The sequence below is a fragment of the Micropterus salmoides genome, unplaced genomic scaffold, assembly GCF_014851395.1.
Source record: "Micropterus salmoides isolate LMB-PRFRI ecotype aquatic unplaced genomic scaffold, ASM1485139v1 Ms_hic_scaffold_5, whole genome shotgun sequence".
In the NCBI taxonomy this organism is placed as follows: domain Eukaryota; kingdom Metazoa; phylum Chordata; class Actinopteri; order Centrarchiformes; family Centrarchidae; genus Micropterus; species Micropterus salmoides.
Window position 1 is genome coordinate 19,867,886 of NW_024044237.1, and position 21,218 is coordinate 19,889,103.

At 45.1% G+C, this 21,218-nt stretch overlaps 1 protein-coding gene across 1 annotated transcript; it reads left to right on the forward strand.

The window, feature by feature from the left end:
* The first annotated feature begins 480 nt into the window (after nt 1-480).
* LOC119888508 (E3 ubiquitin-protein ligase RNF38-like) lies at nt 481-19,260 on the forward strand. The gene is made up of 12 exons (XM_038699090.1): nt 481-1,956; nt 5,919-5,971; nt 6,146-6,327; nt 7,491-7,917; nt 8,831-8,971; nt 9,143-9,331; nt 16,160-16,321; nt 16,414-16,517; nt 16,870-16,951; nt 17,061-17,182; nt 17,465-17,564; nt 18,110-19,260. The coding sequence occupies exons 1-12, from the start codon at nt 1,668-1,670 to the stop codon at nt 18,170-18,172; spliced, it is 1,914 nt and encodes a 637-aa protein (XP_038555018.1). The 5' UTR covers nt 481-1,667; the 3' UTR covers nt 18,173-19,260.
* The last annotated feature ends 1,958 nt before the right edge of the window (nt 19,261-21,218 follow it).

Sequence of the window (21,218 nt, forward strand, 5' to 3'; positions counted from 1 at the left end):
TCCAGATAATCTCATGTATAGTTATGTTCAGAGATAGTGGACTATTGTGTGGCGTCTGATACATGGTAAAATGGGAGAATAAAGGTTTAGGTTTATTTAGTACATCGGAGAAGGCTTCACGCATCATTGTATGTAGAGCTCGTTATCTGAAACGCTGTATGAAGCCAGTGGCTTTCAAAGCGTCGTCTTATAGTATTTCTGGTATAAAACTGCTGAATTATTAATGAACTGAGCAACTGCCCGGGGTTTACCAGACTGAAGTAGTCAACTCTGATAACAAGCTACTACTTAAAATCGATTTTGACCGCTGCTAATTCAACAAATGTTGCTTTGATAGGTGTAGCGCGAATTTTAACGTTTCCTCGCCTTTGGGTATGTGCGATTTTCTTCCAATCACATCCCGTTTGGGGCCTGTGACGAGCTACACATTTTTCTGTGATCGATTGGGTGTGACTTCGCAGAGATGTGAAACTCCCATTGATTGATCTCCACTACACTCCCCGCTGACCAGAGAAAACAGTCGACAGCAATTGCAAGAGGGGATTTAAATTGCACAAATAGTGTCCACCTCACTTGACGAATAAGGTAGCTATTTGTTTTGTCATGCTGTCTGAGGTAACCCGCTATTAGCACTGTTTAATGACTAGTCTAACCTGGGTACAGGGCGACGTTAGCTAGCTTGTAATGTCGGCACTGTTGGACTTGTTTTCCACTCTAGACTCCGCTTCCTGTTAGCCTTGGGCTAGCTGGAAAACCTACATTATGCTAATGGCCGAGTAGGTATAGTCAGCCAACGCAAAGGGGGTTAACTTTTCTACTTACAGTGGGCTGCTCGTTGCAATTTAGTTGTAATTTATTCACGAACCTATGTTAATAACTTTGTTTCAGCGCTAGCTATCAGGGCAGCTGGTTTCCTTTAGTTTGCTAACGCTCGACAGCTAGCCATCTTGCTTGTGTTGAAGGATTTTACGTTAACGCAAGTATTTAACTTGACAAGCGTTTTGCAAAGAGCAAGCGATATTAACTTAAATTAACAGTCGCGGTTGCTTACTAATAATGGGCTCACTTGTATAGTACCCAAGTGCGCGAGAGTAACGTTGAATGCCTTTAAATAGACTTTATTTTACTGTGGGAGAGCTTTACTGTTCCACTGTGAAAGGACAATAGAGAACCTGAGACTTGCTCAGCTGTTGTTCTGGCAACGACAAAAAACACTGATAACTAACTTAGAGTTTGCCGTGTTTTGATTATTGTTTTGTAGTACCACATGCTGATATAACGACAATATTTTTTTTAATTCGTATATCATAAGTGGTTAAAAAAAAATAAAAAAGCGGTTTCCGTTAAGTTGACCCGTACAGACAGCTAGGTGGAGAGTGGATGGAGCCGATGCAGATGGTGCATGTACGACATATGGGGGCTGTGCTTTCCTGAACCCGCTGCTTCCAGGTATCTCCTCTCATTATACCGACACAACAGCTGTAAATGCATCAGAAAACACTCGCAGCAGCCGGTCGTCATCAAAGGTAACTAGGTGGATAGAGAGAAGCGGAGAAGCCGTTTGAAGAGGGAGGCTCCTGCCCATTTCTGGACGTCCATCTCTCCAGCCTACTCCTCATCACGTCTATCCACCACCGCCCTCCTCCTCCTCCTCCTCCTCCCCAGCCATGGACCCCCCGAGGACTCGGTCGCGCTCTCGATCTGGTTTCTATCATTTCGGCATGAACGGCAACGTTGGAAGCAACGGCGGCGGTAACGCTGTTGGTAACGGGAGCATGATGAACGCCAGCGGAGGAGGGGTGAGCTACCCGCAGCAGAGCAACCCCGGCTGGGCTCCGCACCATGGTGGTCGGAGCTACCAGGAGAGCCAGCAGCAGCAGCACACCCAGGGGAGCTACCTGTCTGCAGGGGCGCAGCGCCACTCTTCGCACGGATCTCATAGACACCCCGGGGCCGGTAAGCAGGCTTCAGTAAACAGGGCCTGCAGCCCGGCTAGATGCATCATTACACACACTCACACAGCATGCACCCCCTGAGGGATGCAGGCAGACCACTAGCAGCTTAACAGGCTTTGAGATATTTAACTAAAAGGCTTTCATGGCCAGCTGTTGCTTTAAAGACAAGCTAAATGTCATAATAGGTTTTGTGGTGGTGGCTCTGCTTTAGAAGGTTTGAATTGCATTTACTCAGGTAAATAGGGCCAGCCAGGTTTCTGAACTCTGGCTTATATGTCATTGCCTGGCTTTATACTTGCAGTGCAAATTACAAGTAGGAATTTACTACTGCAGAATTTTCCTTTGGATAGTCCAGAAATGGTGGTGCTGAAGGCCTGTGTGTCTGTGTCCTGTGTGAGGAAGTTAGTTAAGTAATGAATTAACTTAAATTGGAATTAGTTATATCTAGAGCAATGTTGAATGATAATCAGAATCAGCTTTATTCCCAGGTATGTGTACACATACCAGGAATTTGACTCAGGGTTATACATTGTTCATGTGCTTACTTATACAATAATGTGGACATTGAATAAAATAAATGCTCATTGATCAGGGGAAAATTTGTGCATTCAAACTGTAACATTGACAGTTAAAGAGCAGTTTTCATTTATCATCAGATCTGAGACAGATGCATTTCCCTAGTGGTTAAGACCACCTACATACTCTTCATCAGTCTTTACAAGAACTACGTATAAGAGGAATCTGATTGAAAGAGTAGTTTGGAGCCTTGAAACAAGCCTGAAATTGTTTGAAATGAAGTCTTTCTTGATAGCGATTTTATCTTTTTGCTTGATATTGCTCACTGCTTTGAGACAGGCTGCCGTAATTCTTTGTAGATCACAATCGGCCCGTTGATCCATAAGCTGTAATGCTATACAACTTACATTCTAGCCTGTGCACTGTATGGTCCCAAAATAGGCAAACAGATATCTCATCTACTAGTTAAGGGTAGAGTAGAAATTGATTAGGTGCTGCACTTGCAAAGCACTGTTCAAACATAAAGAAACGGAGGAATAGAGGTGTTGGTTTCTTCGCTTTTTCAAGTAAAATATTTTATTTATTGCTCAGTATTAATCAAACATTTGTTTAACTGGCTTTTCATGCCCACAACATCAACAATCCTTTATCCAATCCAAACTCACAAAGAAGACAATGGAAAACTCCCCAAAACATTTAAGGAAAAAGACTAAGAAACAAATGAAACTGTCAGAGAGGAAATTCAAAGTGAGACTGTACCCCAGCCACATTTAATTATTTTCAACATTGACACCAGTCTGTTTAGTGTTTAGCAGGCTTAGATTTCTGACCATTGCAAAGTGACTGAAGAAATCCTCTGTAATACCAGATTGGATTCCCTCAAAGGCAAAAAAAGTGCAGTGAATGAGTGAAAGCAGGCTTTTAATGGGCCTCTGTCGTAATAGCAGCACTGTTGCCAAACACCCAAAATAACCCACACAGACAAAAACACATGCTTCCCAAATTGAGTCTCTACAGAGGGGTTTGTGGGAATACTGCATCTCCCAGCTGTGTGATCTGTCTCCTCCTTCTTAACGGCTGCACATGCCCCTTTCTAGATGGCTGGGGTCTTTGTGTTTTTGTTTGTGTATGTGCGTAAGAGTGTGTATTACAGATGTCCTGTTTCTGCCTGCGCTTGTTTGTTTTTGTACATGTCGCTGAATTACGCCTCTTGGCATCATTTAATGCAGAATGTGTCAGGGTTGGATTTGTGGGTGTTAAAAAATGTGTCCACCTGGCTTACCTCCCTGTTTTGTTTTTTTTTGTTTGTTTCTTTTTAGCCTCTTTCACTTTTTAGCTTTAAAAGTGAGCGTTGCATCCCACAATATGCAAGCAATGCAAGTAGTTTTTATAGATCTTCATTAATACTGCTATCACTTGACATCTCTCCGGTTTGCGTTGGTAAAATAGATTGTTTCTCTATTTCTGGCTTGTCAATTCTAAATAATGGTTCGTGTCTTTGTATCTCGGTTAAACAACAGAAGCAAATTGCTACTTGATGACAGCTGATACTGTTAAGTTAACTTTCATGCCTGCCTGACTCGATTGTTTGTTGTGAAAGAAATGTTCTTAGTCTGCCCCTGCAGCCACACTCGGAGGAAACAAGGTCGTGTCTGCAGAACCCGTCCAGCCTGGTTCACCGTCCCCTCTCCTATGGCCCCTGGGGTGAATCAGCATTAACAGACCTAGTTCTTCCCAAAGCACATGGGGCCCCTCTGGGGTCTAAGGAAAAAAGTGATGGTAGATGAATAAAGATGTAAGCCAGTGTGTTGGTGCTCCTGTCAGCTAGTCAGTCAACAGACTGTCCCTCTGTTCTCTGCAGCCACTGGCAGGGCGTCTTTGAGCTGTCGCTATCGGCAGACTTCACATGGCTCTGGAGTGGCGTCGCAAAGACAAGAAAGAGGTGGGGGGGTTGCTTTCAGATGTGTTGTTTCTGTGGAGACGGACAGGGCTGTTCGGATGAGGGAGGAATAGAGGAAGAAACATAAAGAAATGGGGGGGGGGGGTCCCAATCTCTCCCCCACCCCCCTCTCTTTTTGGTGATTAAAGGTTTTTGGGGGACTGCTTAGAGGAAACTCTTGTCAGCTGAGTTCAAGGACATCCTTCGTAAGCCGCTGAAATGTCTGTGTGCACATGCTGCATCCAGATTGCACATGTGGACTGTCAGATAAACAGCTGGGAGAGCATTGTGTTCTTCTGAGATTACGTTTATGGTATTACCGCTGTATTCTGTGATGTGATTTTTTTTTTTCTTCTTCTTTCTTTCTTTCTTTTGGACATGTTAATCTAATACATAAAAAGTGAGTCTTTTTTGTGTCTTTCTTTTTGTGATGGTCTGTGGATCTTTCAAGAGAGATTTCTATCGCTTGTTCACCGAGGAGATTAAAAAAAAAGTCTAAGAAACGTACTGAGCTGTTGTCGCAGAGCTAATAATGGTTCACTGCCTTGCTCAGGGACCCGTCAGCATAGCAGATGCTCGACAACACACAGACTGTTCACTTTCTATAGGGCTTACTCTTCAGTGTCACTCCAGTTTATGGTATAGAACTCAACAATTATGAACATTATTGATTTCCTGTTTTTTTTGGTGGATAAATCAACTAATAAAATGTCAGAAAATGGGCAAAAATCCTGTTCATGATTTTGCAAAACCCAAATTAATGTCCTCAAATTTTTCCCCAGTACAAAACCAATATTAAATTTACAATGATATAAAACATTTCAGAAGCTGGAACCAGGAAATGGTTGGCAATTTTGCTTGATAAATGACTTCAGTTAACTTATTAATCGATTAATCATTTCACCTTGATAGTACGCTATGGTGACTTGGAGGAAAGTGACAGTGAGCTGACGACTGGAGACAAAAGTCATTATCTGCATTCAAACAATGTCACACGTTCAAAACCACCAAAACACTCTGGTGTAAATCATGTGTAACAAACACGTTTGATAAGTGGATGTCTGTGTGTCTGTTTCTGTGAGTGTGCATGAGCTTTTCTTGGTAGATCAGGGAGAGTCCAGTGTGACATTTTCCAAAGATGGCTTCCTCTCTGTCGTCTGCTTGTTTAAAGCAGGAAATTCAGAAGCCTGACAGGCCCTCGCTGAGAAACTCTTGTTTGTGAAGCAAATTGTTGGATGCACTTTTTTTGTAGTCACTGTTGGGTTTTGTAATTTTAAACCTGTTCAAGCAAATCAGCCAGGCTTCATCAAGATAACAGCTTTTTTTTGGCATCCATTGGAGTCTTAGAATGGAAAATAAAATCAGAGGCAACCAGCTGCCTGTGTGTTGTTGCTGCTGTTGTATTTCTGTTGGCTTAGCAGGCGTATGTCCATGTGTCTTGTGATGTTGATGTTTTTCTCAGCCCTATCTCATCTGATTATGTTTTATTTCTCTTCCGTGGCCTACAGGAGGAGTGCTACATTTTCATCCAGATAACGTGTGCAGCGAGGATCGGGAGAAAGTAAGTATGAAACATGACCACTGCCTGTTGCTTCTGCTTTGCTCCTGGTTCGAATAGAATTTGTATGTCATTGTTTTCTTTTATTATTCATTCTTCCCTTTTGTCTGTCCTCCTTTTTGTTTTTCCCTTACAAATCCCCCTGGTTCCCCCTCCTCCTTTTACCTCTGTGTTCAGATGGAAGACAGCCCGAGCCCGAAAAGGCAGCGCCTTTCCCAGCAGTCCATGTTGGATCTAAGCTCCGCCCCTCCCTCTACTCCTTCCTCTCCCATTCGCCCCTGGGAGCTGCCTCCCAGTCGCAGACCACACCCCATTTACATGCCAGAGAGATGCCACACGCCTCTCCGCAACAGGCGCAGGTAAGTATGTGTTTGTGTGACACAAATATATATTATTATATTCATTATTCATCCTTTCATTATTCTGGTAATTGTTCAGCCTCCAAAATGTCAAAAATGGTGACAAATTTCTTTCTTGAATTAGCCTATTCTGTTTGACTGACATTCATAAATTGTAAGTGTTAAAGTAACAATGATAGACAACAAACCTTTTCTTTTACATGATATATTACCATAAGAATGAATCAGTCCATCAGAATTTGTGATTATGTTTTTTGATGGCTGGTGCTGACAATTTGGCACCAACATCATTTGAAACAGAGCTGAAATGATTAGTCGTAGAATAGTTGCACTTACCAAATTATTCTGCAATTATTTTAATAATTGTAATTTTTCCTGCAAAAACGCCAGATGCACTACGGTGCACGACTCTCAAATTTGAGGATTGGCTGCTTTGTTCTTGTTTTGTTATTGTAAATTAAACATCTTTTAGTTTTGATTGGTTGATGTTGGAAGACCTCACCTTGGGCTACAGTGACATTCTTTTTAAAATTTATTTAGTTTTACTATTTTCTGCTATTTTATAGCACAAATAATTAACTTTTCAAGCAAGAAATAATTGCTTGATTAATTGATACCAGAAATAACCATTAGTTTAATATGTTTTGATTCATGATCTTAATCTAGATAAGTTAATACACACAAAATGCTTGAATGTATATCAAAGCATCAATACAATAATAGGATCTCAATAACTTCAGTCTGGACCTGGCTGTTTTGATGCACCTGTTTGTGGGGAAAGCTTTCACGGCTTTGACTCCAGACAATTATCCTCTCTCTCTAGCCTGCTGTTGTTTTTTTCTTAGTGCACACGTAGTTTACTTGGCTGAAGATTTATGGATAAAAAGCATGTCTTATTCCTCTGTATGGCTTTCTGTCAGTATTATGTATTAAAGTATCAGTCATGTTTTCACATCAAACTCAGTTTGGGGGTGAAAATATCTATGTTCATTTGGATCAATTTAAAGTGAGTCCAACAGTGTTTATAGTAGTGCAAAACTAAATTGGTACTGTTTTAACTAACTTGCTGAAGGGGACATCTCTAGTCCTGTATTTATAATTATGCAAACGACAATGTAGCTCTTTTCGCCTCTTCTTTAATTTTCTCCTGTCTGTCACCGCAGCCCTCCAATGAGACGCCAGCGTGGTCGAAGAGACCGACTGACCCGCCACCACCACCACGCCCACAACAACCACCACCACTACAACAGCAACAACAACAACCACCACCATCACCACCCCAACGCCCACCATCACCACCACCACCACCTGCACTCTCACCACGGCCTTTCGCCAGGCCACCAGGATGAGAACTACCGTCACCCGGCTCCCCCTCAGGGCTACCCACCCTATAGCCAGCAACCTCCCCGAGGGCTGGGGCCCGGTCCTGAAGAGCGCCCAGGTCACCATCCCCCAAACCCCTCCCCGAGACCCCTACACCAGTCACCAAACCTGTCTCCCAGGCTGCTGCACCCTGCGGCCCATCCACAGCACCCACACCCCCACCCATCCCAGCAGCATAGCAGTTTGGTGCTGGATCTCCATGAGCAGGTGACTTCCTGAGATGATGTGCCTTGTTGGAGGGTGTATTGGGGGAAAATACAGTTAAGAAAGGAGTGAAATTATTCCAGTACCCCCTTTTGTATGCTTGTCACCTTCTCATACTGTGCAAGAAAACACAACTCTGTGACACTTTTTCAAACAATGTGTAGACAAGATGTCGACAGAGTATGACTAATGTGATGTTATTTTAATGAATAACTGTGGTTTGTTTGATCTTGAAAGCAGTAATCACATTTCCTGTAATTTACCAAGGAAAAGTGATCAACACCATGTAGGTGAAATATTCAGTTGGGTAATGTGGGCTTGTCTATTAGCATGTCTGGCTTGAGTGCCTTTTTTTTCTCCATTTTCTTTTAATTGGCTGGGGTGGAGGAAAGTGTATTGTCAAATGGAAACTTTACCCTTGAGAAACCGCTATCATCAATCTTTTCAGAAACTTTTTTTATTTTATAAAGCATTATGTGCAATATTTAACACATTTTTTATGGCGGTGTTACAGTATGTGCGTTTTAACTAATCTAAGACATTAACGCTACTAATCGGATTTGATGGGAACAGTTGACGTCAGTAGATAAATTGGTCACAGAAGTCATTTTCCTTCGCAGGTGAAAGAGTGAGTTGTGGTGTTTTGACTTCAGTCAATTAAATTCCAAGTTCACATCTGAATTCATATCCAAAAATTAGTGACAACATAGAAAGGCATTACTACTTTCTTCAAAATACAACTGAAACTGCAAGACATCCTCCTGTGAGCATCATTAAATCACAAATAGGTCTGTTAATCACAAAGTGGAATTTTATCATCTCTGAACACACCTGTATTTGAGAAATCAGTCCCAAACAAATCCCAGTCTGTGTTTGTGAAGTTGCGGACCATTTCTCTGTTGATCTCCATTTTTAGGGTTCAGTTCCAGTATCGTATCCTGTGTCTCCTCCGGGCGCGCCACCAGGCCTGCCGCCTCGCTCTGCCCCTCAGCAGATCCCAGCATGCTCTGTAGTCTTCAGTGGACAGCACTATCCCGTCTGCAGTGTCCCTCCTCCTGTGAGTGTGTTTCTGCAAGAGATTTATTCCAGCTGTTTAGATTGGTCGGAATGTTTCCCACATCTTACTGTGGCAAGTTTTCTGTTACTGCTGAGTTTTCAGTATTTCAAAATACTGTTTGCAACACGCCTCACTGAACAAAATTTTGCTGTTTTCTCTCTGCTACTGTAGGTCCTTCAGACTTGTTCTGTGCAACACTTACCCATGCCCTACCCATTCCCATCACTGTTGTCCAGTGATCCGGCTTTCCTGCTTCCCCCTCCTCACCTCCCCCATCCCCCCACCCACCTTTCCCACCACCCACCTCACCTGCCCCAGCCTGGACAGTTTGGACCGTATCCGACGCAGCAGGCCCGATCGGTGAGTAGGAATTCAAATGTTACAACGCTCATTTAGTATCAAATGCAGCCTTTGTGAATATAATAATATATGGCATTGAAGTTTGATTGTCCTGTTTATTTGATGATATCTAACTTTCTGTGCATCTCTAAAAAAAAATTTTTCAGGGAACCAGTATGTCAGCGTTCCCCTTCGAGGGAACTCGAACTGCGTCGGTGACGACACTATGGGAACGCCTCTGGGCGTGGCAGGGCTGAACTATGAATGAAACTACTCCAATCCTATTGGTGTTGCTAGAACGGTAGCGTGTGACGGCGTAACCGGAGGGGTATATATGCACGCCGGCACACAGGACACATTAGCCTTTTTTTATTAAGCAGGCACTCCACTATCCACAGAAGCTCCACTATCGAGAAAGTTGTTGTCTTACCTGGAAATCCTGACGAAGCAGTAGAGACCATGTCTGGTGATCAGTTCCGACAAAGTGTTTTTCCATGCCCACGCTACATCGCGGCTGGGGAGACTCATGAGATTTGTGTTCCTGTCTGGGGATGTCGCACGCCCAGGCAGCTCTCGAGGGGGGCTGCCTGTGGCCATGGCGAGGCCCGGTCCCTGAGGGTGCTGAGGTCTCATGCGGCTCTCTTTCGGAAGACGGTAGGATGCGCTCTCCCCGTGGCTCAGGCCCCACGGCTGCTGACGCCGCCTCCTCTCTTCCCTGTTCGGAGCCCGTTTCTCGGCTTCTCCCGCCCGAGGTATGAGTTTAGAGAGGCTTGCACAGTCTGATTCTGAGGAGCTAGACATGCTTAGCATCATGGAGGATGACTTCCGGGAGCGGGGCCGACATCAGACATCAGTCCGCGCCCAGCTATGAGAGGCGGGGCAGGAGCCGCGGGCCGGCAGTAACCTCAATGAGCTTTCTGCAGCCCGAGCGCCACCCCCCGCGTCCTGATTTACACAATGAGTTGTGTAAATCATCATCATCATTTACACAATGAGTTGTGTAAATCATGGAACATACTGAGGGGGGGGGGGGGAAAGAAAAAAAAAGAGCTGCTCTGCACGGCTGACTGCGTCCCCTCTGCTGGACTACAGTAGCGTGACAGAAACTAAGCAGCACGGCTTTGGAACGATGCCTCGGGTGGAGGAAGCACTCACGAGCTATCTTTCTCCCACCCTCGCTTCATTCCTTCAGACGCTGGCGCTCCCCACCAAGCCGTGGCGGACGACATCCGCTTTGGTGGGCAAGGCCTACAGTGAGGAAAATAAGTATTTGAACACCCTGCTATTTTGCAAGTTCTCCCACTTAGAAATCACGGAGGGGTCTGAAATTGTCATCGTAGGTGCATGTCCACTGTGAGAGACATAATCTAAAAAAAAAAATCCAGAAATCACAATGTATGATTTTTTAACTATTTATTTGTATGATACAGCTGCAAATAAGTATTTGAACACCTGTCTATCAGCGAGAATTCTGACTCTCAAAGACCTGTTAGTCTGCCTTCAAAATGTCCACCTCCACTCCATTTATTATCCTAAATTAGATGCACCTGTTTGTGGTCGTTAGCTGCATAAAGACACCTGTCCACCCCATACAATCAGTAAGAATCCAACTACTAACATGGCCAAGACCAAAGAGCTGTCCAAAGACACTAGAGACAAAATTGTACACCTCCACAAGGCTGGAAAGGGCTACGGGGAAATTGCCAAGCAGCTTGGTGAAAAAAGGTCCACTGTTGGAGCAATCATTAGAAAATGGAAGAAGCTAAACATGACTGTCAATCTCCCTCGGACTGGGGCTCCATGCAAGATCTCACCTCGTGGGATCTCAATGATCCTAAGAAAGGTGAGAAATCAGCCCAGAACTACACGGGAGGAGCTGGTCAATGACCTGAAAAGAGCTGGGACCACCGTTTCCAAGGTTACTGTTGGTAATACACTAAGACGTCATGGTTTGAAATCATGCACGGCACAGAAGGTTCCCCTGCTTAAACCAGCACATGTCAAGGCCCGTCTTCAGTTTGCCAATGACCATTTGGATGATCTAGAGGAGTCATGGGAGAAAGTCATGTGGTCAGATGAGACCAAAATAGAACTTTTTGGTCATAATTCCACTAACCGTGTTTGGAAGAAGAATGATGAGTACCATCCCAAGAACACCATCCCTACTGTGAAGCATGGGGGTGGTAGCATCATGCTTTGGGGGTGTTTTTCTGCAGAAGGGACAGGGCGACTGCACTGTATTAAGGAGAGGATGACCGGGGCCATGTATTGCGAGATTTTGGGGAACAACCTCCTTCCCTCAGTTAGAGCATTGAAGATGGGTGGAGGCTGGGTCTTCTAACCCTAACCCTAACCCGAAGCACACAGCCAGGATAACCAAGGAGTGGCTCTGTAAGAAGCATATCAAGGTTCTGGCGTGGCCTAGCCAGTCTCCAGACCTAAACCCAATAGAGAATCTTTGGAGGGAGCTCAAACTTTGTGTTTCTCAGCGACAGCCCAGAAACCTGACTGATCTAGAGAAGATCTGTGTGGAGGAGTGGGCCAAAATCCCTCCTGCAGTGTGTGCAAACCTGGTGGAAAAACTACAGGAAATGTTTGACCTCTGTAATTGCAAACAAAGGCTACTGTACCAAATATTAACATTGATTTTCTCAGGTGTTCAAATACTTATTTGCAGCTGTATCATAGAAATAAATAGTTGAAAAATCATACATTGTGATTTCTGGATTTTTTTTTTTTTAGATTATGTCTCTCACAGTGGACATGCACCTACAATGACATTTTCAGACCCCTCCATGATTTCTAAGTGGGAGAACTTCCAAAATAGCGGGGTGTTCAAATACTTATTTTCCTCACTGTATATGGCAGCGGGTTGAGCTGGTGCAAGCCTGCACACCATGGCCACCTTGCAGGCGTACCAGGCCGATCTTCTCAAAGACTGTGACCTAGGGGGAGGTCCCTCTGAGGAGGACCTGACTGAGCTCCGTAGAGCTACGGACTTAACACTCTGTGTTACCAAGGAGACGGCCTGTTCCAGTGGCTACGGAACGCCATCTGTGGCTCAACCCCTCGGGTATCCAGGGGAAGGAGAAGTTTTTTCTCCTGGATGTGCCACTCTCTCCTACTGGCCTTTTTGGTGAGGCAGTGGATGCTGTCGTCAGCAGGTTTCAGCACGCCAAAGGCAGGGAGAGGCGTTTGAGCAATATCTCCCCCGCCGGTCTGGGTTCAGGACGGCGACGGCTGAAGAGAGACGAGCTCAGCCCTCGGCTAGCTCCTACCGCCGGAGCCAGAAGCGAAGCGTCACTTCCCGTAGTCCCTCTCAACAAACCTGGGACGCGAGGCTTCGCTCTCGCCCACAGCCCCCCGAGAAGACGGGCCTGAGGACCGTCATTCAGTTTCGGCGGGCTCGGGGAAGAGGTCCTGAGGTCTCGAGTAGGGGGGCCCACCACCACCCTCCCTGAGAGAGACTGACCGAGGTCCCCATCCCTCGTGGCAGCTCAGGCAACAGGCTTCCCGCCGTCTTGGTGCTCAGGACACGCTAGCCGCCAGCGAGCTCTCACCAGTCTGCCCGCCTCGAGGGGTTGCAGCTGGAAAACGATTGGGCTCACACACCGTGGGTCGCCAGTGAGTTTCCCTGGCGGTTCTCTGCTTCAGGGTGCCACCCGGGGACCTACGCATAACACCAGCCACCAGCCTGGTTCCTGCGCACCGTAGTGGATGGCTACAGGCTGCAGTTCCGGGTCCACCCCCCGCAGAAGTTCAACGGGGTGGTCTGGACTGCGGTGCACGTGGGGCAGAGCCAGGTGTTGGGACAAGAAGTTCGCTCTCTGCTGGAAAACGGGGCCAGAGAGCTTATTTTCCCGCCAGTCAGGGAGTCCGGGTTCTACAGCCGGTACTTCATAGTTCCCAAGAAGGACGGATGGGTTGCGTCCGATTTTGGATCTGCGCTCCCTGAACCAATCTCTGAGGAGATTCAGGTTCAGGATGCTCACCATCCCTGCCATCATCAGTTCCGAGGATTGGGTTGTCACGATAGATCTGCAAAGACGATTTCCAGTCTCCATCCGTCCCTCTCACAGGAAGTTCCTGAGGTTTGCCTTCGAAGAAGAGAAAAGAAGAGCGGCTTACCAGTATCGAGTTCTTCCGTTTGGCCTAGCACTCTCTCACCGCACGTTCACCAAATGCATGGATGCAGCTCTGGCCCCGCTGAGGCTCCAGGGCATCCGCATACTGAACTACATCGACGACTGGCTCGTCCTGGCCCAGTCTCGAGAGTTAGCGGTTCGGCATCGAGATGTCGTGCCCACCTTCAGCGTTTGGGGCTGCGGCTCAACGCGAAGAAGAGCGTGGTGACGCCCGCCCAACAGACTGCGTTCCTATGGGTGGTGTGGGACTCAACGACGATGCGGGCCCACTTGTCTCCCGCACGCATCGAGCCCATTTTATCCTCAGTGACCAGAGTGCAGTTAGGCCGTGCCATCACTGTAAAACACTTTCAGAGGGTGTTGGGTCTCCTGGCAGCAGCGTCCAGTATAATACCTTCCGGACTACTGCACATGAGATCTCTGCAGTGGTTGCTAAAATCCAAGGGATTCTCCCCGAGGGGAAATCCGCTCTGTCTGATACGGGTTACGAGCAGATGCCTTCGTTCCCTGTCTGTATGGAGGAAATCTTGGTTCCTGTCCCAAGGTCTCGTTTTGGGAGCGATCTGTCGCCGAACAATTATTTCAACAAACGCCTCACTCAAGGGATGGGGCGTGGTCATGGACGGCCGCTTTGCGAGAGGCTCCTGGGAGGAGCATCACTTCTCCTGGTACATAAATTGCCTGGAAATGTTGGCGGTATTCAGAGCTCTGAGGAGTTTTCTGCCCGCACTCCGCGGTCGCCACATCCTTGTCAGAACCGACAATACAGCAGTGGTGGCCTATTTGAATCTGCGGGGGTCTGCGCTTGCGCCCGTTATGCAAATTGGCACATCAGATCCTCCTGTGGTCCCAGCAGAGACTGCTGTCCCTCAGAGCAATGTACGTCCCTGGGACCCAGAATCAGGAAGCAGACCTGCTGTCGAGACAGGGGCTGAGGCCCGGGGAATGGAGACTCCACCCCGAGGTGGTGGAGTTATTATGCGAAGAGATCGGCCCCATAGACGTGGACTTGTTTGCGTCCCAAGAGACGGCGCACTGTCCCCAGTGGTTCTCCCTCTTGCCGGCAGAGGATGGGAGATTTCATCTGCTCTGCCCTGTCAGAGCACCGAGTATTTACACTCTGAGGTCTTCCCAGTGGAGGAAAGCAGACCAGTTGCTGGTGTGTTTCGGGTCCCCCAAGGCTGGGCTCCCCGCTTCTAAACACACCATCAGCAACTGTATCGTTCAGACTATTTCCCTGGCCTATCAGGTGCGCGGTATTGCCTTCACCTATGGCCGTAAGGGCGCACTCTACTCGAGGCATGGCGGCTTCTTGGGCCCTCCTCGCAGGGGCGTCACTCCAGGATTTGTGTGATGCGGCTGGCTGGGCCACCCCTCACACTTTCATCCGGTTTACAGTCTGGACCTTCCTTCTGCACCCGGCATCCATGTGCTCTCCTCCTAGTCGTGCCGTCAGGTTCTGCACGCTGTTTTGGCGCGGCCTACATGGGTATCTTGTTCCCATAGTGTCGTCACCGACGCAGTTCGAGTTCCCTCGAAGGGGAACGTCTCGGGTTATGTATGTAACCCTTGTTCCCCGAGAAGGGGAACGAGACACTGCGTCGGTCCGCCACACCTCACCCCGCCTGGAGTGCCTTGCTTCATAGAAAAGGGCTAATGTGTCCTGTGTGCCGGCGTGCTTATATACCCCTCCGGTTACGCCGTCACACGCTACCGTTCTAGCAACACCAATAGGATTGGAGTAGTTTCATTCATAGTTCAGCCGTGCCACGCCCAGAGGCGTTCCCATAGTGCCGTCACCAACGCAGTGTCTCGTTCCCCTTCTTGGGGAACAAGGGTTACATACATAACCCGAGGCGTTTTTCAGGGAAGCTTTAAAGGTTCTACTTGCTGTATTGGGGGGGGGGAAAAATGCAGCAGCAAAGTTGTTTCACAATGTAAAAGCAAAATGGATTATGCATATTTTATACATTTGAGTTTAAGCTAGTGTTTGCACTTGGAAACTAGTGTTTAGTAATAAACCAGGATATGTACTGAAATAGGGTCAACACAGGTAACAACTAGGTAAATGGCTGGATTGCGAAAGAAATGTTTGTCGTTTTTTGACAAAATGACAATGGAGAATTGTGGTTCTCTGCAAAAATGTCAATATCGTTCATGAATAATGTTCGAATAAAAAGCGTGTGCCAAAGTGTTATTATTTCGTTGTAAAGTACTGTTCTTGTGGAACCCTTGGTATGACAAGTCTTTGCCAAAGGCTTTAGGCCAAAATACATACATTCTTTTGCCTACATTTGTCTTTTGTGTGGCTTTGCTAATGATTGATGATTTACTGCTAATTAAAGCAACTGCCTAAGAATGTAATACAAATTAATTCTAGAGGTTAAATTATTTAATCGAATTTTAACAACATATTTTAGTAGAAAAAGTACAATACAAATGTTAGGTGGATCCATGCAGAGGACTGTTAAATATATCTATGTACAGTATAATAAAATTTTTCTACAATAAGTCCTAAGCAATAACTCTTTTTCTGGATTTGTCGAGTAGTTGAAGCTCCTCAGCTGCCTCCCTGCTGGTTTATCTTTATCTAGTGTTTGTTTTGAATTGGTCTTGTTGCTTCGATCACATGGAAATGATCTCAGCCAGGAACAGTCTGTATTTGTCCCTTTTTTGATGTTCCACACATGTTTTGCCCTCCCAGCCGCTACAGAGGATAGAGAATGACGTGGAGCTGCTTGGAGAACACCTGTCATTGGGTGCTGGCCTCCACTATCCTCCCGCCACCCACCCTGCCCTCGCGCCACACTCAACACAGCTTCACTTCCTCTCCCATGACCCCCTGCCACAGGAATTTTTCGGAGTGGTGAGCAATAAGAATAATTCGATCAAGTGTTCCTTTAACCTTTTTGAGTGCAGGGGTGATTTGTCATGTATGTCTTGCTCATTGCCTCCTAGTCCTATCCAAACTTTATTCCTCGCCGTCTCCCGGGGCGACGGTACCGTTCGCAACAGCCACTGCCACCTTCGCCTTACCACCCCAGCCTCCTGCCTTACTTCCTGTAAGTAGATCAGTACATTAACTGTATTATAAGTATATTTTTTTATTTTGTATTTGCCAAATATACATTATTTTTTTAAATCTGCAACCAATTGCAGGGTGTCAGCAATTGTGTTGAATATTACTTAAGATAGAACAGGCAAACCAACCAGATCAGCTAAATGAGTCCTTTAGCTGCTCCTCTAATTTGATTAGTTAAACCTGGACGCGGCAAAATAAGGCCATTAGAACAACACTTGCATCAGAGCTGTATGTTGAGAAGAAAGTTAACTACCAGTGCATAGCTTAGTTGCCTAATTTACTTTTTTGATCAGTTGAACCTCAATATCTCTCTTAAATCTCTCCCTCTGCAGTTCAATGCTGCCAGTCCAGCCTACAGGTCCTGCGATCAGTCTAGAGCTGGATGTAGACGATGGAGAAGTGGAAAATTACGAAGTTCGTCTTCATCTGCTTTCTTTTCACTCTTTTTGTCTGCATGTTTGCTGGATGTAGGCTCAGATTCGTCTGTTGTTGCTGATGTTTCCTCCCCCCCCCCCCCCCACAGGCCCTGCTGAACCTCGCTGAGCGTCTGGGAGAGGCCAAACTCCGAGGACTGACGAAAGGAGACATCGAACAACTTCCTTCCTATCGGTTCAATCCAAATAACCATCAGTCTGAACAAACACTGTGAGTGCTGCCACCTGGTCATCATGTGTTCGGGTCGGGTGAATTATTCTCCTGAATTTGTGTGTGTGTGTGTGTGTGTGTGTGTTGCCTCCTCAGGACCATTACTGGGGATTTTTGTGACAGAGGCTAATGTTTATTAGTTACAGATTGTGTGCAGTTATTCCATGTATTTGTAGTTTTGCAAGCTACAGAAGCGTAAAACTACTTCTATAAATACCCACACACCAACAGCAGAATTCTAGTGTTGCCGGACTTAACATGCTAATACCTGTTGTGTTGCAGGTGTGTGGTGTGTATGAGTGATTTTGAGTCCCGCCAACTGCTGCGAGTCTTGCCCTGCAGCCATGAGTTCCATGGGAAGTGTGTTGACAAGTGGCTGAGGGTAAGTACCTATTGCATGGAGCCCACTCATGTAGATTAGTTTAGAAATGTCTACAACCTTTGAGTTTCAAGGCTTATCACACATTGTTTGGCAATGGATTCAAGTGTCTGACCAAAAGTGTCACATAATAGCCCACTGGTTCTAAATTCAGCACAGAAGAGTCAGTATAATCTGTAAACCTCACTAAACAGGACGGGAAAATCTGAAGAAGTTGTACACATGATTTCCCTGCTCAGTATGCTGGGGAAAAACAGGCATTTGACAGAAAGTTCTTGTGTTAATCTTAACACAGTTTTATGATTTAGAGGCACTGCCCAAAGCCTCAGTGTAAATTCTGTTATGGGGATTACAAATCAATACTAAACAAATAAAGAAAATGTCATAATGTGAAATTTATAGCAACATTTTTTATGGGGGAGTGTAGTGGTGAGTTTAGTTGCCGTCCAAATGTACAGTTTTAGGATTGGACACTGTGTGTGACTGAAGATATGAACTACCTCTAAAACCCTAACTTGATCATTTTTGTCTCCACTCTCTGTCCTCAGGCCAACAGGACGTGTCCCATTTGTCGGGCCGATGCCTCAGAGGTCCAGAGAGACTCAGAGTGACCACATGAGGGAGCCAGATACTCCTAATTGTCTGTCAAAACACTTCAGCACACAGTGTATTGATCCACATGTATCTGCTTACACACACACACCACTTCCTTGTCATTTAGCGCAGCACTTCCTGCTTGTTTGTTATGTTTCCATCTTTATGTCCCTTCTCCCTTAAATTTGATCTGATTTTCATCAGTTTTTTCTTTTTACTTCGGTCTTTCCTTTTCACATGAATGCAGGCCCTCACATATTTTAGTGAATTACACCCTGCCTGATAACTATTCTGTTGTAGTGTGTGTATGTGTGCGTGTACACATGCATGCAGCACCCCTGTTCAAGCGTTGTTTGGTCAGCCCTGTAATGCCGCACTGTGGTACATGACTGTGTGTGTTTTTCAAGGGGGGGTGTGTGTGCGTGTGTGTGTGTCAGATTTTTAGACATCCTGGAGCATGCCTGAGTTTCTGATGTGTATCAGACAAGAGTGAACAACACTGGAGAGTTTTTTTCTCTCAGGAGTGACTGACTTTACTTCTTGTATGTTTATGCACTGTCTGTCTGTATGCATACTATGTGTGGATGTATGTTATAGACTTAAATCCTTTTTCTCTAGTTTGACACTAAGGGTCCATGTTGCCACTTTACTTCTTGGTTACCTATTCGATCCATTTCTTTCAGTAATAATAATTCTTCTTATTAATATTATTATTCAGCTATTATAAGTGATTGTTTTCCTGCCTGGCAGTTACCTCATCATTCCGGTTTTGGTCATCATTACAAGCGCTTCACGGCCCTACTTTGAAATTAAGCACATTATATACTTTTCTTTACTTAGTAAAAATAAGTTTGTCTGTGACTTTGCAGTGGCACATGTGATGTGAGATATATAATTAAAATCACATGTATATAGAATAACTGTATAAATCTATGAATATCTGTATACCAAATAAAAGGCTTGATATGAACTTTTTAAACTTAGCATTCTGTATATATTCTTTTTTTTTTACATTGAATTAAGACCTTAAATAAATCAGGTTTAGTTGTGCTGGATTTCTGTTAGATTTGAAGTGGTGGTATCATTAAAAATGTCACTGACTGAACACTGCTGCTTCGGGTGGCCCCATCTTTTCAGATTTTGGTCTGGAGGTGCAACAGTGTCAATCTACCACTAGGTGGTGTTACTGTTCTTCAAGGCAACCATCGCTCCCCATAGGCCCAGTATATGGTCCTTGTGTTATGTTTTGGTTCACCTAATACACACAATCTTTGGTTTACAGGTAGAAAATATGTAATTAATACTATTTCACTGCAGATTGAGCAAGTTAAATGACACACAAACAGTAGTAATAGTTATAGTCCTCTAAGTTATAAAGCAATATAGTGGAATTACTCCCAACAACAAAATGTAAAATACAGATACAACCAAGATGTCATTTTGCAGAAACTAAAGTTAGAACTGTATATGAATGTGAAACTGAGAGAACACAGTAAACAATGTATTGGAACTGAGCATTTAATCACTTAAGGACCACAGTGGACAGCTTCATTAACTGACAATGTTTTATCAGTGAAATCTTAACTTTAAATCTACAGTGTTACTCAAATATGTGTGTGTACAGTTGGTGCACACCACAACCTCCCCCTTGCAGCACACGTCTGTTTCCCCACTGTCCGTGTACATGTCCATTTCCCTGACTGCACACAGCTGTTTCCCTAGCAGCACACGCCTGTTATCTTGCTGTTTATTAACAGAATACAGTATCTACAGTTGAAATTCAAAAGGCAGACGTCACCTCTGGGCTTTGCAGCACAAATGGCTACTTGTCTTTTTTGGAGCTGCTTGAGGTACATAAAACACAAATGTCATCTTTTTTTTTTTTTCTATGATGAAGATAATTCACAAAATCTTTTAAAGAAGGATGTGATAAAGTGGAAAACCCCTTTCATATTCTCTAGATCTTACGGATGGATCTGTGGTTATTAGATCTTGTGTAAAATCTGGATTCACCCTTTTTGTCTGAAAGATGCTACAGGTACAACACTGATAAAAACTATTTAAAAGAAAAGGCCTGCCTGTTGAATTATCCAAAGATATACAAATTGCAAACACTGAATTATTAGTTACTTTAATCCTTAGCATTTCCTATCCTTCACCCTACAACTAAAATCTAATATTAACATGAACTAACATTAAACTATCTGTTTGTTTTATGGAGGTGGGTTGAGCAAACAGATGCACTGTAAGGCATGTATGGATAACCAGTTGGAAGAAGCAAACTTTCAAACTTTTAGATAGTAACAGGCAGAGGCAGACAGGACATGGAGAGAGGGTGTGTGTGACATGCGACAAAGGTCGGCAGCTAGAATTCAACCAGCGAGAGTTGCAACTATACGGCTGTCGAGGCCTAACCATCTTAAGAAACTGCTTGATTGTGTCTGAGCACAGGTTTGGTTAGGTGATGTTTAAGGCATAAGGTGATACATACTTGCCTCTCTGAGATGATCTGTATATAAAGAATATTTTGAGTTCATGTTTAATTTAATGAGAAACCTCTTGGCCAAGGACTGATGACGCACTTGTCCTTCATTCTGTCCAACGATTTGCTTCCGCTCTCTTTTCTTTGTTCATCTGTCTCATTCCTTCTACTAATTCTCTGCTTCACCTCCCTTTTATGCAACTCCCCCGTCTTTCACTCTATTCCTCCCTCCCCCTTCTGTCCCCCCTTCTTCTCCATCACTTTCGTCCTTTCCTTCAGTGACTTTGCTACTCTTCTTCCTCCTGTCCTCCTCATGCGCTGTCCTCTTTACTCTTTCCTCTCTCTTTCCAGTTCTTTAATGTCTCACTGTTATGTTCTTCCTCTCCTCCCGTCTTTTCACTTATGCGTCTTCTCTTCCACCCTCCTCCTCTCCCTGTTTGCCTCTGCTGTGATCACCACCCACTCCTTTAACCCACTTCCGCTGCAGAGCAGTGAAGTGGAAGTGACGGGGGATTTCTGCCTAAAACTGTCTGCCAGGGGAACAAACAATATTTGTCTAGTCTTGCTTTCTCTTTTCTGCT